General features: G+C 39.6%; 1 protein-coding gene across 1 annotated transcript in view; it reads left to right on the top strand.

Annotated features, from left to right (window-relative positions):
- LOC103757558 (coiled-coil domain-containing protein 171-like) overlaps positions 1 to 20,484 on the top strand; it is a 42,758-nt gene that overhangs the window by 7,449 nt on the left and 14,825 nt on the right. Inside the window, exons 5-10 of the mRNA XM_029959969.1 lie at positions 1,557 to 1,649; positions 10,547 to 10,677; positions 13,570 to 13,705; positions 16,241 to 16,408; positions 18,288 to 18,476; positions 19,702 to 20,194. Of these exons, the coding sequence (XP_029815829.1) occupies positions 1,557 to 1,649; positions 10,547 to 10,677; positions 13,570 to 13,705; positions 16,241 to 16,408; positions 18,288 to 18,476; positions 19,702 to 20,194 (1,210 nt within the window). The remainder of the gene's footprint in view (positions 1 to 1,556; positions 1,650 to 10,546; positions 10,678 to 13,569; positions 13,706 to 16,240; positions 16,409 to 18,287; positions 18,477 to 19,701; positions 20,195 to 20,484) is intronic.

The raw sequence follows: 20,484 nt of genomic DNA, 5'->3' as shown, positions 1-20,484 counted from the left end.
GAGAATATTAAGCAAATAAAACTTGTGGGATGAGGCAAAGTTTAAGCCTTCTGACAGACCTTGCTGTGGAGTAGGTTTGGTAATCTCTGTACTGTTTTTGATTTTCTCTTAAGTGGTATGTCTGTTTTCAAAGTCTTTTCTTTTGTGTGTATGTCTGAGATTACACAAAATTTAAATGTATTGCCAAGAGTTTTTATTTTAATGTCTGTTAATGTTTCTCTCACTTAAGTGCTTCTAATCAATGCTGTCTCACACCCTTGCTAGTTTGTTTTACTTTTCCAAAATCAATGTCTTCACTTGTATTTATGTAACACTAAATGTGCTCTTGTTAAACAACTTTTAATATTAACTTTTTTTCTTGATCTCTCTGGTGTCACTTGAAACCAAGAGTCATTTTGGGGTGAATTTTTCTTTTCAGTTCAGTCATCAGTCAAAGTGAAAAGACTTTTTTGGGTAGAAAATAGTACAGTTAAAATTACATGTGAATTTCCATTATAGCAGTTCTGTAGTTACTGCTTTTGTTAAAAATATTTTTCCAAATGAAATTCTGTGTCCGGGCCTTTATCTGGATATATATATATGTGGTGATTGCTTTTGTGTTCATTGTAACTTGAAAGAAATTTTTCCAGTTTGGAGAACCTTTTTTTAAAAACAGTTTATTAATAATACAGACAAATTCTTGAACTGTTTGTAGGCAATCCAAATTTCCAAATACATTCTTAGCATAGTCATTTGCAATTTTGTACTTTTCTAAATGTTGTAAGAATGGATAAGAAAGATGTAACAGTTTAATTCAGAGAATCTCATTTTGCTTAAACTATGTACGCATGTACAGGTTTATGTACATTTGTACAATGAGATGTAGTGAATAACTAAAGTATTCAGAATATTTGTTAAAAAAGAACTTCCTGATAATTGCTAGTCAAAACCATAATTGAACAGTTATAGGTGAAGGAACTGAGCAGTAAAAAAAAAACCAAACTTGATTATTGCTTTAAAATATTACAGAATTTACAGATGTTCGTGGTAGGAAAACTGTAGCTAGGTTAGATCTGCAAAGAAATCTGTTCTGGGCACCTAAGCTGGATATTAGGTGCCAAAGCCGATGTATTTTTGAGATATTCTATATTTTCTTGTCACCATATTGTAGTTGCTCTATTGATACCCATTGTATTTTGGCACTCAGAGGGTGTAGATATGTTGCCTCAGTTGACAATCTTAGCAAAAAGCAAACGGTAGGGGAGTAGATATATTCTTGATCTGGCATGTCTGCTTTCTGACTCATGCTGCAGTTTTGATTATAAAAAATGCATCAAGAACATAATGCTACATCAATTTCTTTGAATAACAAGAAAACATTATTTTAATATTCTGGATATGTAGAAATTATTTTTATATGTATTTCTTGGTATGAACTTTCACAGTTCCAAAGTGCAATTAGTTCAACAGTAATACAACAGGTTGCTGTATGGAGTCGCAATACACTGAATGAACAGAGTCATCTTTGTCACTTTACCATCTCTCTGGGTTGAAATACTTTCCAAATGTACTTTTAGGCAGCTACAGAAAGAACTAGAAAACTGGAAGGAGATACTGAAGCAGCGAGAGCAGCACATTTGGAATGCAAGTACACTACACGGATAATGCAGGTAAACTTTTTATTAAATATTTTGTAGAAGTTTACAGGAAAACTGTTGTTGAAGTTGTAAAGGTACGATCTTCCTAACATATTAAGACCACTTACTTACTTCAGTGAAAACACTGAGTAGATTTTTTGCAACAAGTGTCAAAATTGTAGTAATTAGCATGTGAAAGTAGAGAATAGAAAAACGTCTTATTTTCAGGGAACTTTAAAATTAGTAAAATAGGTAAAAAAAAAAAGTCACATTAATTAGTCTGAGAATTCTCAGCAACATATATTTCAGTGAGGGGAAAGGAAATGTTTCCCAATAGTTAACATTTTATTACTGTTTAAATATCCTGCCCTGTGTCTTTTAAATGGGCACTTAGAGCAATTTGGAGATACAACCAACTTCTCTAGGAGTGAGAGCTTAATACCTACTGAAACTGCAGTTCCAAATATAACTTTTCCAAGTACATTTCAGAATCAAAGCAGTTACCAGTAAAGTTTGATTATATCAAAAAATTTAGTATATATACCTGAATTTAAATTTTTGTACTATTAAACTGTATCCCTCAGGGTTTGACCTGCCGAGTTATTAATATAATAAATAAGAACAGTCCAACTCCTAGCTGGGTTGCAGCCAAAGGGGCTTTATTTCAAATGGTAGTGCCTTTTTATCCCTTTGGGAACACGTGACCAAGTAACCAATGGGAATACAGGCTCCCGTGCATGTCCTGGACTTCTTCTCCCGGGATGCCTCGCTCACATCCCCTGGACATGCCTTCTACATCTCCCCCTACAATTATTTAAGAGGGTCATGAAAACAGTGGAAAAACAACAGTGCAAATAACAGAACTATAAACTGTTATAGTTCTATAAACTATAACTACCATAACATTGCAGGTAAGAACTTTCCTATCAAATTGGGGAATTTCTCTAAATTATAAACTACCATAACATTGCAGCGACCCAGCACACCGCTTGCTTTGGCTTCTTAACAACTTATATCTCTATTGAAAACATTTCTTTAACCTTTTTAAACTTTCTTATATTACCTTAAACCTTTATTCTCCTAAGGAATATAATGCAACCTGGAAAAACAGCTTTACTAACTTAAGGGCCTTAGCTCAACTGTGTCATACCTATAACTTATAACCTTTATTAGTCTCAGGGTTTATATAAACTTGGGAAATTCAACTCTTATTTCAAAAACAAGGTAAACATAGCAAACTAAATTCTCTTAATGTGACCATGTGGCTAAGGTAGTGTTATTCTTGTAAAGCATTTGATGTCTAAGGCGTTTGGTGATTAAGGTGCTTTACACAGTCATACAGCTCTTTTATCCATTCAATCACACTTTCACTGATGGCCGTCATTCCACTCATCACACACACACTCATGGGTTTTGTATAGACTCTGCATTTTGCCACACTGGTCATCTTCAAATATAAACCTGAAATTTAAACATTATTACCAAATGGTAAACATAACTGTGTTTATAAACTCTGCATTACTCTGATTCTTGCTGCTGTGATTGTGTGCCTAGGTAGGGTCTGACACATCTGGAAGGAATCCATTTTAGTTCTTTTCCTGTAGATACATGCATAACCCCTCCCCCATGGCACAAGGTCCACCAGTCCTGCCTACTACCCTGAAATTAGATCCTTTATCGCGACTGGTGGTCTAGGAGAGGAGAAAACCTGAAGTCTGTGTTGTTTTTCGTGCCTACTTTTTTCAGCACTATCACAATTTAAAAAATTTATAACATATGTGGCTTTCCACAAACACTCTTGTGAACTACAGACGGATTCCCCCTTTTTCTGTTTTGGTAACATGTCTTTTAGGGTCAATGTGCCCTTTCTACAATGGCTTGTCCAGCGGGGGAGTGTGAAATGCCTGTAGTGTGAGAAATTCCCCAATTTGATAGGAAAGTTCTTTACCTTTTCTGATATGAAGGCAGGTCCATTGTTGGTCTTGATTTGTTTTGGGGTTCCCAGGCTTGCAAAACAACTAAGCCAGTGTCTCATTACATCCTTGGCTTTTTCCCAGTGTGTGCTGTGACAGTTATGTATTGTGAGTGGGTGTCAACTGTGACATGTACATAATTCAATGAACCAAATTCGGTGATGTGTGTGATATCTGTTTGCCATATTTCATTTGCCGTTAACCCTCTGGGGTTAACGCCTTCCTGAGATGGCATGGAGGTTATCTGTTGGCAGTCTGGACATGACATGATTATGTCTCGAGCTTGATTGAGTGTTATTTGAAATTGTCTCTTCAGTGAATGTGTATTCTGGTGGAAAAATGAGTGAGACAATTTTCCTTGCTCTAAGACTCTGGGCATGGTGTTAAACATAGCTGCTGCATCAGCCTCCCAGTTCCCTTCTGCTATGGACCATGCCATTTCTGTGTGTGATCTTGTGTGCATAATGCACAAATCAAACCTCCTGTGATTAACAAGAAACCATACTGAACGCATTTCAAACAACAGGTGAGGGTTTGCAACATCTTGAAGGAATGAACTTTCAAGATGGGACACTAACCCTGCTGCATAACAGGAATCTGTAACAATATTAACTGGTTGTTCTGAAAACTTTCCCAAGGCAATACGTATGACAGCCAGTTCCAGAACCTGTACAGAGCCTCGGTTCATGGTGTGTACCTCTCGTTCCCATTGTCCTGCATCAGGGTTTACCCATGCCACTGAAACTTTTCAGGTCCGCCCAGATGCATCTGTAAAGACCATGAGGCCTTTTACGGGTTCATGTTTGTATCTGGTTGTGGCTTTTAAGGGTAAATTATTGATTTCTGTCCACAGTCTGTGTTTAGGGAAATGAATGGAAATGTCACCATCATAGCCTGCCAAGGCAACCTGGAATCCTGCATCTTCGACTAGCATCCAGTCGAGGTTGTCCTTTGTAGCTGGGATGTAGATGGTTGCAGGATCCTATCCGTCCAGCTCCTGTAGTCGTTCTCTGCCTTTAATGACAAACTTGGCAAACATTTCATTAGTAGTCCACACAGTTTTAGGTGGTGTATGGGGAAGAAACAGCCATTCTAGGACCCTCAGTGGGTCTTTTTCAGTCTGATCCCACTGAAACAAAGCTGCAAATGGCTGGTACCTGCTGGGTAGGAGAGCAAGGCAGATTTGCTGTTCAGGATTTCTCCTTCTGCCTTGTCTGGCTTCGACTGCCTTGGCACATGTTTCTAACACCTGCTTTGCCTGCAGTCAGAGACCTGCTAGACGTTAAGTATGAGTCCCCCTTAAGCAGCTCAAACAGAGGGTGTAGCTCCTCTGTGGTTAGGCCCAAAATAGGCCTTAGCCAATTGATGGCTCCCTGAAGTTTTTGCAGTTCGTGTAAGGTTAAATGTTTTTTACCTCAAGCTGCACTGACTGTGGAAAAATTTCCTGCTGCGTGATTTTCCATCATAACTGCTCTACTCTGGCCTCCAATTGGGAGGCCTGGAGACACACCATCTGTGACACAGCTGTCGCCTTTGAGAACGCCCGCAGGATCACTCTTGAGGAGAAAAGGCAACACAGAAAGAACCGTGTATTGCAGAATATACCACCTAAGGAGTCTTTCTGCTGTGCCTTTTGCAATCAGTTATGTCTATCTCGTATTGGCCTCATTAGCCACCAGCATACTTGTAACAAATGTGGATAGAGCCTCCCTAAATCTTCGTTTGCGAAGCCTAGCCATGACTGACTGACTGATTTTCCATCCAAGGTAGGTCCAGGGCTGTGATCACTGGATTTTCTCTGTAGTGATCTGCAAACCTGCATCTTGGACAGCATTGGTTAGAGCAGTAACAACAGATTGTAACTCAGTTTCTGTGGCCGTGGTTATCAATGTGTTATCCATGAAATGCTATATGATGGCTGAGGGAAAACGCCTCCTGACAGGGTGAATAGCGTTTGCCACTACTGTCTGACATATCCTTGGGCTATTTCACATCTCCTGAGGAAGGACAACCTAGTGATACCTCTGTATGGATTGTGCATTGTTCAGGGCAGGGATAGAAAAAGCAAACCTTGGTGCATCCTCAGGGTCTAGAAAGATGGTAAAAAAGCAGTCTTTTAAGTCAATTACCATCAACAGCCATTCTGCTGGAAGCGTAGCAGGTGAGGGGAGTCCAGGCTGCAATGCTCCCATGGGCTCTATGACTGTGTTTAACTGCTTGTAAGTCCTGCAACATTCTCCCCCTCCCACTTTTCTTGGGAATACAGAATACAGGTGTATTCCAGGGACTGGTTGTTGGCACAATATGACCTGCTTCAAGTTACTCCTTTGAAAGCTCTCTTAGATGTACAAGCCATTCCTGTTTCATGGGCCATTGATCCACCCAAACTGACTGCTCGCTTTTCCAGAACAGTTTAATTGGTCATTGGGATGGCTGCTCAATGGCCCCTATTGAAAAACCTGGTTGCTTGCAGGAGCAATTCGCATGACTGTGCCAAACTGTCCGAGAACATCCCGTCCCCACAATGTACATGGAATGGGAGCAATAAAAGGAGCGATTTTTGCTACTTGTCCATCAGGGCCCATCACTGTGTGTATTTGAGCACTCTGTCTTGGTCTTTGTGTGCCTCCCACCCCCTGAATGGCTGCTGCTGGGCAAACAGTAGGCCAGTCAAGGGGCCATTCAGAGTCCTTTATTACGGTGACATCAGCTCCTGTGTTCACTAAGCCTGTAAATCGGTGCCCATCAATCTGGCACGTCATGCAAGGCTGTGTGTCTGTGATGGCCATTGCCCAGAAGATTTGTGGCTGGCCTGTGCTTCCGAAAGCCCCTGAACCCTGCTCCCCCTCCCCTGCAGGAGACGTACTGTAGAAAGGGATTAGTTGGGCAATTTTTTGACCCTTAGGGATGAAACAAGAGGGTGCAGGAGTCCAGGCCATAATTTGAATTTCACTATGGGAATTAGAGTCTATTACTCCAGGTAGCATGAATAAACTCATTCCGGTGGTAGAAGATCTCCCAATTAGTAGTGCATGCACCCCTGGATTAAAGGGACCCCAACACCTCGTAGGGATTAGTATTATGTCAGTGGAAGTTATGATGACTGGTTCTCGGTTGGATAAATCCAACCCAGCGCTGGCTGAGGTGGTGGGGCACAGATGGCGAGCCTGTTCCTGTGATTCGTATTTATTTGTTGTGCTGGGGCATGCGATAACCCCCCCACCTCCAGTTTCCCCATTGTGAGGAGTTTCTTGGCCCTCTTCTCCTGTTTGGGTACCTGTGGGATGCTGCTGCAGAGGGTCTCCTTGGGCAATCCCTTTGAAAGTGATCTCAGGGGTCCCACATCTAAAGCAACCATTTCTGGGTCTGGTTCCTTCCTGTGCTCTTAGCTGGGCGCTTAAGGTTGTGGCTAAAGGGACAGTATGGTGTTCCACGAAGCCAACACCCTGGCAGGCTCGAACTAGCTCCGCAATGCTACAGCCCTCCCTTTTCAGAAGGGCCTGCAAAGCTCTTTTACAGTCTGGGTTTGCATTTTTGTATGCCAGTTGCCTAAAAACCATTTCTCTGGCCTCACTGTGCTCAATCTGCCTGTTCAAAGCAGCTTGCAGCCAATCTAGGAAGTGAGAAAATGGTTCAGTAGAACCTTGTAATGACAGATTGCTGTCCTGGTCTGTAGTGGGTAATTTCCTCATGGCTTTCAGGGCTAGTTTCGCAATTAACTTGTACACCTTCCGGGGGTAGCCTGACTGGGCATCTAATGTGAAAATCCCCTCCTCGATTAAGTGGTTAGTGGTTATGCCTGCTTGTGGGTCGTTAGCATACACAGCACAATTGTCCCGATAGTTAACCAGACACTATACTGAGTGTTAATTAACACCAATTTCAGTAGCGTCTTCCAGTCACGTGGGGTGAAGACATACGTTGAACTCAGCGTCTCCAGATATGCAAACGTATTGGTTGAGGACACACCAGTCTCTCTTACCAATTGCCTCAGTTCCTTTGTCACCTCATATGGCAGAGGCTGGAACTGGGGGCCTGACGTGGGCGAAAAATGGCTGGGCACGCATGGATAACCTGCAAATCTCCCACTCTGATTGCCTCCTCCCGACACTGTTCCCACCAGTCAACTGACTTTCCCCTGCTTTCCCCCTTGCTCCCTCCCAGTGTAACCATCCCTGGTCCCTCCTCCTCATCCTCCAGTGCCTCCCCCCCCGTGGCCCCAGTAAACCCAGTTCCCCAAGGCAGGGTGGTGGTGGATGATGGATGGGGCGGCAGGGAGGGGCTGGAAGAGACAGGTCAGTTTCCGGTCCGTTTAGCACGCAAGATGACTGCACCCGTGCTGGTGCACGTGGTTGCCAGTCATCCGCAGCATGGGGTGGCAAATAGGCTGGGTTCCCCCCCTCATCGCTGCAACGGGGCCCCATACGCCAATCCCACGGGCTGGATTCCCGCGTTAAAGGCTCTGTTCCCTCCCTGCGACTCGCGCTCCCATGGCTACCAGTGCCTGACCCATGGCCTGATTTCCTCCCTTCCTCAGCGAATCCCTTGGATCTATATATATTCGGGTTATCTCTGGTGAGTTCCCCCCAGTTTGTGTATGGGATTTGGGCAGCGGCTAGCAGCCTGGTTGGGGGTCTGTGTGTTAGAGTGGGGTCAATGTCCCATTCGCTTATGGGCTCTGTGTAAGGTAGACATTATTATTGTCCAGGCTGGAATGGCATTATTAGCTTGGTGGTCTCCTGCCTGGGCTTTTAGTCTCATGCGGTTTCCGATTTTGTCCCAGATCTCTATGTGTAAGGCTTCTACAAGCGGCAGCTCTGGCGCCACAGATCTAATCCATTGCACCAGGTCTGTTAATTCAGCCCTTGTTGTCTGTATGTGATAAGGTCTCAGTAGGAGAGCTAATGCTTCTGTATCCTGAGATATTTCCATAGAAACTATGTTTCCCATGAGAGATATTATCTCACTCTGGCCACTTTTCGCTCCACGTGTGTGTGGTCCTGTTTGACTGCGGTTTTGGTTCCAGCTTGGCTGATCTTTCGTGGTTCCTTTTCCACTCCGGTGCTCCCTGCGGCAGCTGCTGCTCTCTGGGTCTCTGCTGCTGCTTCTCCAGCTGCTGCAGGCGACTGGGTCGCTCCTGGTGTGGCACTGAGGTCCGACGGCAGCTCCGTCGGTGGTGAAGTCTCGGCGGCATGGCGGCGTGCGGCAATTCCCAGTGGCAGTGTTCATGCGATGCGGGGCTGCATTCGGAGGCGGCAGCAGTGGCGGTCTGTGCGGCTTCTCCGCTTGGTGGATTAGCATGGTGGTCCGGGTGGTGGTGGGATCCTGTGGCAACTGCTATGTGTCTGGCAGTGGCGTGGGCGAGGGGGCTCATGTGGTGCGCGGGAAGTGGTCACTGCAGCGGTCCACGGCAGTGGCGGTCCGCATGGTCGCGGTGCTTGGTGCTTGGCGCTTTGGCGACAGCAGCGGTGCGGGGCTCGTGGGGTCCCGCAGCGCGTGGGGCGGGCGGCAACGACGGCTGCAGTGGTGGCGTCTGCAGCGGCAGCAGCAGCAGCGACAGGGTCCCAGCTGAGTGGTATGGCTCCCCTGCTTGGCTTTTTGAGTGGTGGTCCCTGCAGTCGCTGCTCGGGAGTGGCCCCTGCCATGGGGGGGCCAGGTGCTGGCTGCTTATGCTGCCGCTCCCGGTTCCCGCTGCTCCGACCCCCACTCATGTGGTTGTTGGCTCCTCTCCACTTTTCGCCGCAGCTGCTGTCCTGATCTCTCGGCTTCTATTCTTCTTTTTCTTCTTCTCTGTTTCCATGCACTTTTCCCTATTATTCTTCTGAGCTCATTGCTAATCTGCATCTCTCAGTACCAGCTGAGAACTGACACTTCTAAGACATCTAAATTTGTTTTGGTAAAAGATTCCCATGTTCTGCAACGAACACGTTCCGAAATCTACTGATTCTCTTGCTACAAGGGTTTTTTAATTTGGGTCCTAATATAGGTTCTAGCCCCTGAGTCGGAAGCCATGTGTAGGGTTATTAATACAATAAATAAAAGCAGTCCGACTCCTAGCTGGGTTGCAGCCAAAAGGGCTTTATTTCAAATGGTAGTGCCTTTTTATCCCCTTGGGAACACGTGACCAAGTAACCAATGGGAATACAGACTCCTGTGCATGTCCTGGACTACTTCTTCTGGGATGCCTCGCTCGCATCTTCTGGACTTGCCTCCTATATTGACCCAGTAAAGCAATTAGGGTTTATTTTAAAAAAATTGTGAAAAAGCTTAATGTTGATTGCTTGACTATTTCATACTAACTAACAAGCACTTCACACTGGATTTTTAAAAAACTAAGCAAGAAAAAAAGGTAATTTCAGTGTTTTTTTTTTTCCTTATTTTCTGAGGAGCAAAAATAAGTATTGCCATTCTTCTGTCAGTTATTTTCTTATTCTTATGGCCTTCTCTATGTACAGGCACTTAAATTTTTGAAATCACGAATAAACAACTAGAAATAATTTCCTTTTCTTAATTTTCTCTCTACTTTTGCAACCTACAAAGGAACTGGGATGGTAACATTCTTTGTAGTTAGAGACTTATATTTTATGGGTAAATAATTGGTAAGATTTCTTCCTTGTTTGTATACATTAACAAGCTCCATGTGTGCTTTGTTCTGAGTGGAAGTTTAGTCTTTATTGTTAATCCCACACTTTCGTGTATCTATTTTAAAAATAGAATTCCCCCAGAAAATTCAGTAATATTAATAACTGAAAACAGGAAAATCCAGACAGGATTTTTGAACTATGTGCATTAACACATCCATATTAATACATGCGTTTAATGCTTTCTGTGTATATACTTCCGTATAGAATTTATAGAATATAGTTGCCTGTAAAGCAGAACAGAACAGAAAACAGTATTGAAGACCTTTTTAGTTTTTCCTGACTTGCTTTAAAATGCTTTCTTATCACTTGATAGTTAAGAATTCAAGAACTCGAAGAAGCTTTGAATTCAGAAAAGGGCAACTCAGCAGAAGCTCTTTCAGTGTTACAAAATATGAAGAGAGATTTCAGAAACTCAGCAAATGCACATGAGAGGGAACAAAACGTGTAAGTTTTCCTCTAAAGCCATTGTAAAATGGCAGTAGACAGCTTGAGTACCACTTATAGTTTACATTCCCTATAATTTCATTCAGTAGAAAACAACACAATCTAATGCAATTTGCCAAACCAAGACAAAGGTTTAGAACCTGGCAATCCATTAATAACAGGTCCATACCAGTAATCTTACAGGCCACTTGTCAAAGCAAAAATGCTGAAAATAATTATGATGGGGTTCGCCCTCTAGTGGTGTTTGGGAGAAGTGTAGGAAAACATATCTGGCAGGTTTAAAGAGATGGGTTTTCTATATCCACTTGTATTATTACAAAAACATTGTTTTCCACTTCAGTGAGCTACATGAATAGCTAAGGATACTGTCAAGAAGTTATGTATCATTTATAGTGGTTAATATTTGTTTTCATCATTTGAATAAGTGTAGAAATCTTTAATTGGTAAAAAAAAAAAAAAAGAAAAGGGGATCAAGTGTGAGAGAGCAGATGAAATTACTTGGGATGCCTTTCCTACTCAGCACAATCTGCTGTGTCTGTGGTAACAGACGATTTTTGGAACTTGGGTAGATATAGGATGTGCAGTATTGAGTCTTCATTGGCTGAATCAATTATATATTGGGGTGAGAAAACAGCACAAGGAAGAATGGTGTTGGAAGACAGAGAACTGAGTAGGTGAAATAGAGGATAGTAGTTCATGAAATTTAGGGAAAGAGGAAGTTTAAGAAGATTAAAAATGAGTGGTGCGCAGTGAGGATATGGGAAGAGACTCAAGGTAATAGAAAACATTAGAAAACACAGACTTGGCCTCACTTTCAGTCTAGGATTATATGGATCAGTATACATAGGTATTTATGTTGACTTTCTCACGCAAGGATTAGTGGAGAACAAAAGAAACTGGTTTTCCTACAAGGAAAGAAGTTTGTGGCCTGAATAATTCCAGATTCATGGTTATGTAGATGCCTTTAGTAGGATAGTTCAAACCTGAGCTACCTAAGCACCTTAGAGCTCTTTATTAAAATTAGGCTAGAAGAAGTTTGCGTGTAGAATTGTGCATTTAGGTAAACCATTTAGAGTCACATAAAAAAATATAAAGCTTTTTTTTCCCCTCTCAAAGAAAAGTAAATAATTTTTATGATAAAAACTTGTGAAAATGTTTAAAATACACCATGGTAGTAATCTAAGGTGGTGCTTCAGGAAGACTGTGGTCTTCACAGCTGGGAAACTGAATTAGTGTATTTCAAGATTTCCTATGGTAATAAAATAAGATCAATTAGTTAAACTGTAATCTCACTCTGTCCAGTTGTTTTTGCAGCAACATAGGCAACTCTAAACTAATACCTAGTTATTTGGTTTTTCCTTGAACTGGAGAAGACCTGTCATTGATTTGACATTTTATTAGGTTTTTGTTGTTTTGTTTTTAAAAAGCTCCTTTCTGTTCAAAACAGCCTTGTTTGGAGGAATGACTGTTGGATCATGAATTTTACATAACAATCTAATCTGCACTTTATGAACTTTTAAAAAATGTTAATTGGATATGAGAATAATTTTTGTCTAATATCCAAACACTACTTATCACTAATTACAATCATCTGTTGCTTTAGGCAATTACTCTTGTGAGCTTCTACCAACTGAGTTTTTTCAAAGCAAATGGTCTTCTCTGATTTCAGAGAATACAAACCCTACCATGAAAGTTAACACAGTTGAGTTTTGGTGGTTTTGTTAAGAGAGCTTGAGGAAACAGAAGCAGCTTATCCTTACAGTTTTGTTAGTCTGGACACCCAAATTTCCAGAGGACAACAAAGATAGGTAGTGCATATCAAGATTTTTCTGAGATGGACACCAATATACTCTGTTCCCTGGAGGGAATTATGTGGGGTACTGCCTCATCTGTTTCCTGTGCCCTTTTCGTTCTTTGAAACATTGAAGTATCAGTAACATTGGTGAATATCAGTGATTGTTTTCACTAGACACCTTCAGAAACAGTACAAGAGCCTTTGATTTATTTACCTTTGAAGGCTGTGGTCCTTGTACTCCAGAGAGGGTCAGGATCTTGGCTTTTTTTCCTAAACCATAGTTTGGCATCCTAATTTATTTTCCCTTTTTCTAGAAGAGTCACATGAGTTCGTCTTTAAGCCTTTGTCTAATGAATCTCCAAAGCTTCTTTGTTCTGAAAGGACTTGTTCCTTGACATTCCCAGGACTGAAATGAATTGCTCTATAGTTCCCTGGTTTCTTCTTCCCTTTTCCAAATACAGGTGTGACATTTGCCTTTCCCAATTTGCCAGGGACCTGCCCCAATTTTTGTGACCTTCCACAATTATAATGGGAAACCTTGCTGTGCCATTGGCCAGATTTGCCAGAACCTTTGAGTGTAGGTGAGCTGGCCTCTTCAGTTTCTATGGGTTGAGCCCTTAGAAGTTATCCCAGACTCAATCCTCACCTATTGCTAGCAATGTTTCTCCTTTGTGAGCCCTTTTTCCTGATCATAGATGCTTGAGAGACCTTGTCAGAGAAGACTCAGACAAAAAAGACATTTGAGTTTGGTGATTTTCTTTCTGTCTGCTGTTGATAAATTAGCTGGTTTGTGTAGAAGCCAGTCCATTTCTGTTTATTATATGTAATTTAGAAACTGTATCCAAATAATCAGTTGAATTCATGACTGGTAATCTAACACTAGGCCTGGTAACTGAGAAGAACACAACCACTTCTTGAGAAGTCTTTCTCAGAGGGAATATATGTTTCTTCATTTAATTAAAAAAGGCAAGCAACTTCAGAAGCATATGATATGCTAACATGATATGTGCCATATCTATTGATTATTTTTTAGAAATACACAGTACACATGACAAAAGTAATTTTGATAAAAATGTTCTAATGTGGAAACTTTCCAGATTACAAAGGGAGCATTTCTCCTCAAGCAAGCAACCGAAAGAGATGACTGAGGAAAAGAAGGAAAACAGAGGTCTCTCTGGGAAACTAGACCTTACCAAAAGCAGCTCCAACATGTTACCAGAGGAAAGTAAAATGGTAAGACAAAAGGCCTGTGGCACTCACTGTTTAGGCTTTTTTATACTGTGAGAATAATCTGCATTTGTTGCGCTGTTTTATGTTACTTTCCTTTTTTTTTTTCATAAAACATGAATAAATATATCCAATAACTTGAAGAAGCTAATTTGAGAATGTATTTTAAGTGATATGCTGTGTATTCAACTGAAGAGTTATTTGCAGAAAACAGTTATTTTAAAAGTATGGATATGAGTAAGTTGTGTTTGCATCTTTAATCAAGAAAGCATTTGGTAGATATGGATTATGATTTCTTGTGAAGAATGTTCTATCTTTCTACGCAAACTTTTTTGTCAAGTTTTATTAGCTACCATTGTAGACTTGTTTATTTCTATTTCATGTAACTTTTTTTCCCCTTTCCCTTATTTTGGTGTGGATTTGGCACACTGGATGTATTTTACTGGATTATTTTCTGATATCTTTCTCCTCTTATGTGACCAGTTAGGACCTTCCCACTGTCTCTACCCAATTCAACATTGACACCCAGTTTTTCTATCCTATTGCATAGCAGCAGGAACAAAGGAAAGGTCTTAGCATATCTAGAAAATCTTCTCTCCTTTCATTGTGTGGTAGCATTTGCAGTATTTCTACACTTAGCAACGTAAACTTTGTTTGGGTACTGGCTTGCAAATTTCTCCTTCTTCTCTCTCTTGGACCTCTGGGTGTGGAAGGTAAATGTGGTCTGTTCCCTGCTGCTGACAGGCATTGTGATAATCATTGAGAGACCTGCAGAAGGTCTTCAGATTTGTTGGTGTCTTCTGTGCAGCCGATGGAGTTATTCCATCCATTGTCTTAGTGTTATCCACTGCTCAGGAAGATTGGTAATTAATAAACTGAGGAAAAATAAAAAAAAAAAATCCCCTTTTACCTCTGGAAGAATAACAGCTCCTTCCATGCAAATATTAATGTGTTAAAAGACATTTGTTCTCCTAGTTAACCTAAAAAAGTCATTTTATCAGGCACAAAAGAAATACAAAAAGATAAAAGCAACTGTCTGCCCTAACTACAGACAGCAATTGTTGTTATTCATGACTACAAAACACGATTCCAAGCTGAAAATTATCTGCTAGAAACCTTAAGCACTTGCTAGAAATTGCTGTGATACTGTTTTCCTTTTTGTTTTGTGTTCCTTAGTAAAATGTACGTTATACTTGACAAGAATGCAGGACAAAATTCTGTTCATGGTCAAGGTTTCTAGTAGTGGAAACAGGATTAAATAGTATACTCAAAATTAGCATGTTACTGGAAGGTAAAAAACCGCCATAAAATAGCGTCTCTGTTAAAAGAACTGTCATTCACAGAGGGGATTGTTTTAATTGTTTTACTGGAACAATTTCAAAACACAGGACTGTCTTGAACATGTAATAAAAATAATAATTTTCTGAGGAGTTGTATTAGTGGTCCCCTATGAGATTAGGTATTTCTTACCTTGGGTGGCTCTGTATTTTTCCTGAAGACTTTTGTAATCTTTTGGGAAGCAGGAGTGCCTGTATGTAGTCTTGTTTACTCAGCTTGGACAGATTTTGTTTTTCTTCTCAAAATGAAAAAGCAGAAGACTGTAGCAGAACCTGAGTACAGATAACATTAAATATACTGTTACTGGCCTTCACTATACCCATGCTAAAACTGTGTGAAAATGTCAGTGTGTTATCTTTCCTTAATTTCCCACTCCTGCTTTCTTGATCTATTCGCTATTTTCTTATATTTTATGCTATTGTTAGACATCCCAAATAAGTCTTTTCCACTCTAGTTTGATAATCTTATGTTGGTTTCTCACTGTACTGTTATAAAACAATGGTTTACGGTCTTCGTTGTTGTTGTGTTTAAGATACAGCTTTCTATTTGTTAAGTTGTATATATTTACTAAAGATATGAAGGCTGGAATTTCTGCTACATGCTATTGTTGATGAAGTTTATTTATAACTTACATCAATTTATTATACTATGGACTAAAATTAGTGTAAATGAATGAGACATGGCTTGTGGGATTTAACTAATGAAGTCGTAAGCCTATTTTGGCTAGTTATGTAGTCATATATAATCAAAGCAAAAGCATTTTTTGAAAGACTTCAGAGTGACAGCATGTTGTGCTGCCAGGCCAGTCAGACAATTTTCTGCTTGTAGGTGTCGGAAGTGGGTACAGTTTGAATGTACCTGAAAGTATTAACATGAATGAATGAATTGCATCTACTGATAGCATGGAGGTTTTTCTCTGTAGCTGGTCATGGCTGTGACCCCTGCAGGACTGGGCTTTGTTTAAATACTTTATTTATATACTTTTTTTACAAAATGCTGTCTAATTAGAGAGTTTTCTTACTCTGGCTTCAATATGCATGACTGCAAACATTAACAAGGAATTGAGGAATTCTGTAAAGGTTTGAGAACGAGCTTTGTGGGCTTTGTTTTCAGCCACATGCAGCTCCTATTATACACCTAATGGATTTCTTTTGATTCTAACATTCCTCAGATACAACAGTTAATTTTTTCTGTTTGTTTCAGGAGGAAGTGCATGTTCTCCGTAGCTTATACCAGCATCTGGTAGAAGGCTGTGTGCTTACAAAGCAACCAGAAGTTCCCATAGACAGTTTGACTTGGTCAGAGCTTTGTGTCCTCTTGTATGAAAATATTGATACCCTGGTCTTAGACTTCAGGAGGGCTCAAGACAAGGTGAGTGTCCTTAGGCATCAGCTACCTCTGCTAAATTCAGTGACATTTGTCCACACCACAGTCTCATTAAAAAAGAGTTATATTCATCTTCTTTCAAAAAGAATTTGGACATTAATAATTGAACACCATTAATTATGGCTTGTCTGTATCTCAGTTTGATGACTGAAGTCTGTATGAAGTCTCCAAGCTCCACTTTCTGTGCCAGGCATGCTGATAGCACTATCCAGTATTAGCCACAGGAACTTAATTAGAAAAAATTAAATTAATCTTACTGATGAAACAATTCAAGGAACATAGTAATTTACAGTTTTAAAGCAAGTCTTTATTTTTCCATAATTCAGAAGAAAAACACACTTACTCCAGGATTACTATCTTTAAATTATGTGTTTATGTTTCAGAGGTACTATTTGGAAGAATGCCAGTGTGTGGTTTTTTTGCTTAATTGTAAATTTTGGGTTATTTTGTCTGTATTCAGAAACACAATAGGAAATACCTACTTTTATAAAACATGCTAGTATTTGTTTAAGGGAGAAGCTGTAGTTTTCTGAGTGATTTTAGTATGAATGAGCTTACATGGCCTTTCCCTCCAGAAATCCCTGCATTTTTAGGACTTTAAATTAACTGGCTCCAGAGAGTAACATATGCCACTCTTTTTTTGGATTTCAGTTTGTGTTCTAGGTCCATTGATCAGCCCAGTCCTACAGTCTAATAGCATCATTTCAGGACTTAGCGCCCAGATATTTAGTTCCATAAGCATAGGAAGATTTCTCATCCTCTGGAATTGTGACCACTCCTCTGGCCTGAGCATAGGACAGAGCTGTGGTTGCACTGAATTGTTTTAAATCTGCCCATCATTTAATAAATAGCCCAGCAGTCAAAAATTACTAAAGAGGGGTAGTATAAAATCCAGATTATGTAGATTTGATGCACATTTCTATTTCTCTTTTGAAGCAGAGGAGTAAAGGGAAGGGAGTAAATATTGTTGTTAGTGTTTGTAGGGCTTATGTCTTATTGTTTCTTCTTTTTTAATTAAGTTTTGTTATTGAGAGTGATTATGAGGTCTTTGAAGCCCTCCACATGTACTTAGCAGCTTTTCTGGGATTTTTGGGCTGTGTTGTTACCTGTGTTGTACCTGCTTTCTTGAGAACAAAATCTTTCTCTTGCAGTTCTGTGTTATCGATCTTGAAAGTATCTTGTTGATATTTTCTAGTAACAAAGTGCAGGTGTGTGCATTTAGAGACCACTGTTAGCTTGATTTATTCCTACATTTAATTTGCATGGAAGTGGCAGTGCTAAACCACATAATGAATTCCTCCATGCTTGTTGAAACATCATAAATTAATGAGCTACTTGTGAAGACAAACACTCTGTATGCTGGAATTTCCTGAAGTTGTTTTAGTACTTAATTATAATCTGGAATGTCTTTGCTTTACAAGAAAACAAAACAAAAATATTAAGGACTGTTTTTTAGTTATTATTTGCAATCATCACAAACCTCTAAAGGACTGGTATACTTGGACTAATAATTTAACAGCACAAAATTTCATGCACTTTAAAAAAAAAAAAAAAAAGAAAGATGGGAAGCATCCAGTTCAGATTTCCGACAAAGAAGGCAACAAATGTCTGCAAGGTGATATAAGGATGGGAAAACTGAAAGTAAATGAAATTCTTTATTCCAAAATATGTTTCAGTTTTGTTGTAAGTTTCAACTAATTAATCTGGTGTGAAAGGATTTTACTTACTTTTAATAAATGTATTGAAGAAATTAGAGTTTAGACTTTATGCTGGAATAGTCTGTGCTTAACTTAATATGTACAGTTAAAGTAGAAAGGTGCTTAGAGATAAAATAATTCCTTCTTTTTAAATGCTTGTCACATAGATATCTCACCTGGAACATGTTTGCAAGGACAAAACTGATACTATGAGGGATCTTCAGCAGAACCAAGAAGATGCTTTTCAAAATATAGCTGAACAGTTGAAAGCACAGGAACACTGTTGGCAGAAAGAAAAAAAGCATCTTGAACTGCAATATTCAAGTCTCCTTGCTGAAGCTCACGCAAGAGCAAAGGTATGGCACTGTAAACTTCTGATTTTTTTTTCCTTGTGAATACTTAATGGATTATTTCAGTAGTTTAAGTCCCTTTTCAATTTAAGGTTGCTTAGGAATTTTAGTTTATCTTTAAAGTAAAAAGAAACCAAAAAACCTTGTGCTACTATTAACTTCAGTTCTAATAAGAAATAAATGACTTTTTAAAAGCATTCTGAAAGGAATTTGGTCTACAGCCCTAATTCAGAAGCCTAATTTTGTCGATAGTTGCTAGTGATATTTTTTTTTTGAGAATGTTGAAGCTATGAGGTTGAATTTGCTTATTTTAAGACTTGCATAGGGCAGCAGTTACTTTTTCAGTGTCTGCTTTGCAAAGATTGTAGAGTAACAGTAATGTGGTGTCTGGGGGTAAATGTAGGTATGTACATGCTGACCCTAAGAGCCAATTAGCAGCTACAGTGGTAGATTTCAACAGTGTCAAAGGACTCTGTTTTACAGATACTACAATAAGCAGTGGTTCAAAAGTGTACAACTGTCATCACTGATTGTTAGACAAGTTATTTGTATTCTAAAATGTTTCCTGTTATTCTACAACCACAATTCACAGTCTTTACAGTCACATTCTTTACACCTGTTTAAATTAAAAATGTTGTGAAATAGAGGAAATAGTTATGCCTTGTTATTTGTGACTTACTACAACTTTACTTCATCAAAAAATGCTGTATTTGATACAGATTTGGGGGCTGGAAGTCTTTGCACACTGAAAAATGTATTTATGGAGTATTTAATCTGTCTAATTATATGTTCCAGAGTCTTCCTTATTCTTCTCCTCTTGCTTACACTACCTTTGTTTCTGCTTTGTAGAGCAATGTTCTTTCTGAAATTGGAGCATGTAATTTTCTATTGTTAAGTTAACTCATAAAACTGTATTGTGGACAACCATACGCTGTTGGACCTTCTCTAAGATATCACAGTACTAGTTGATTGTTGTCAGAAATCAGGAGTCCATTTGTTGTTGAAGACTGGAAATTTTCCTCACACTATTGATCTGGTTTCATACATCTGATTCTGTAACTGTTTACTAGAAGAAATACTTTTATCATCATTACTAATAATTTTTCCTACTTTAACATGTTATTTGAATGTGAAAATACTATTTTCTTTTAGCTTTTGTCTAGGTGAAAATGATCAGGTTAACATTTTTTCTGGTTTTGTTTGTTTTGGTTTTTTTTCCCTGTTATCCCAGGAATACCAAGCAGCAGCACAGCAAAACAGGGAAAGAATGTATGCCCTTGAAAAAACCCAGGAGAAACTGGCCCATGAAAATATTTCTGTGAGAAATAGATTAACAGCTGTTCAGAGGGAGCGTTCATCTCTCCTGGCAGCTTGTGCACTGTTATCTGGTACCCTGTGTCCCCTCTACAACCGACTATGTGCTATGGCTTCCCAAAAAGACCTTCTCCAGGATCAGGTCAACTTTTACGAATTTCTGAACCAGAGGATTGAGACTATAGTTCATAATTTCCCTGCTGAAGAGGAAAACAATCAAGATGAAGCCAGACGAAGACAAAGGAGAGCCAAAGACCTGGTTTATGTATTCCGAAGAGCTGTGATTGTAGTTTTGGCAGCCAATAGACTCAGAGCTGCAGCCCGGTCTTCTACTTCCCTCTTCACCTGGACAAATGGCTTAGAAGGAGGCAATGGGATTCAAGTTTGTGTGGGAGAATCTGAAGGCAGACGTAATGTGTCACATAAGCTAATTGTTTTCTTCTTTTGATAAATGTTCTGTTAAATTACATGGCTAGCAAATAAGAAAGAGCAATATTATTATTACTAGAGTGTAAAGACATATTTAATGATCCTTTAACAAATATAATTTCTGGATTTATGATTTTTAGATTTCTTGAGCAACACAATTTCACCTAGAAGTAAATACCTAGTCTGTTGAGCGTTGCAAATAAAGTTGCAACTACACACATGAACTCACACTTTTTGGTATCCTTGATATTTGTGTTATGGATTTCAAAAT

The sequence above is a fragment of the Manacus vitellinus genome, unplaced genomic scaffold (assembly GCF_001715985.3).
Source record: "Manacus vitellinus isolate BGI_N305 unplaced genomic scaffold, ASM171598v3 scaffold_23_pilon, whole genome shotgun sequence".
NCBI classification, from domain to species: domain Eukaryota; kingdom Metazoa; phylum Chordata; class Aves; order Passeriformes; family Pipridae; genus Manacus; species Manacus vitellinus.
The sequence above is the reverse complement of the archived record's forward strand: the minus strand, read 5'-3'. Positions and strand labels throughout refer to the sequence as shown.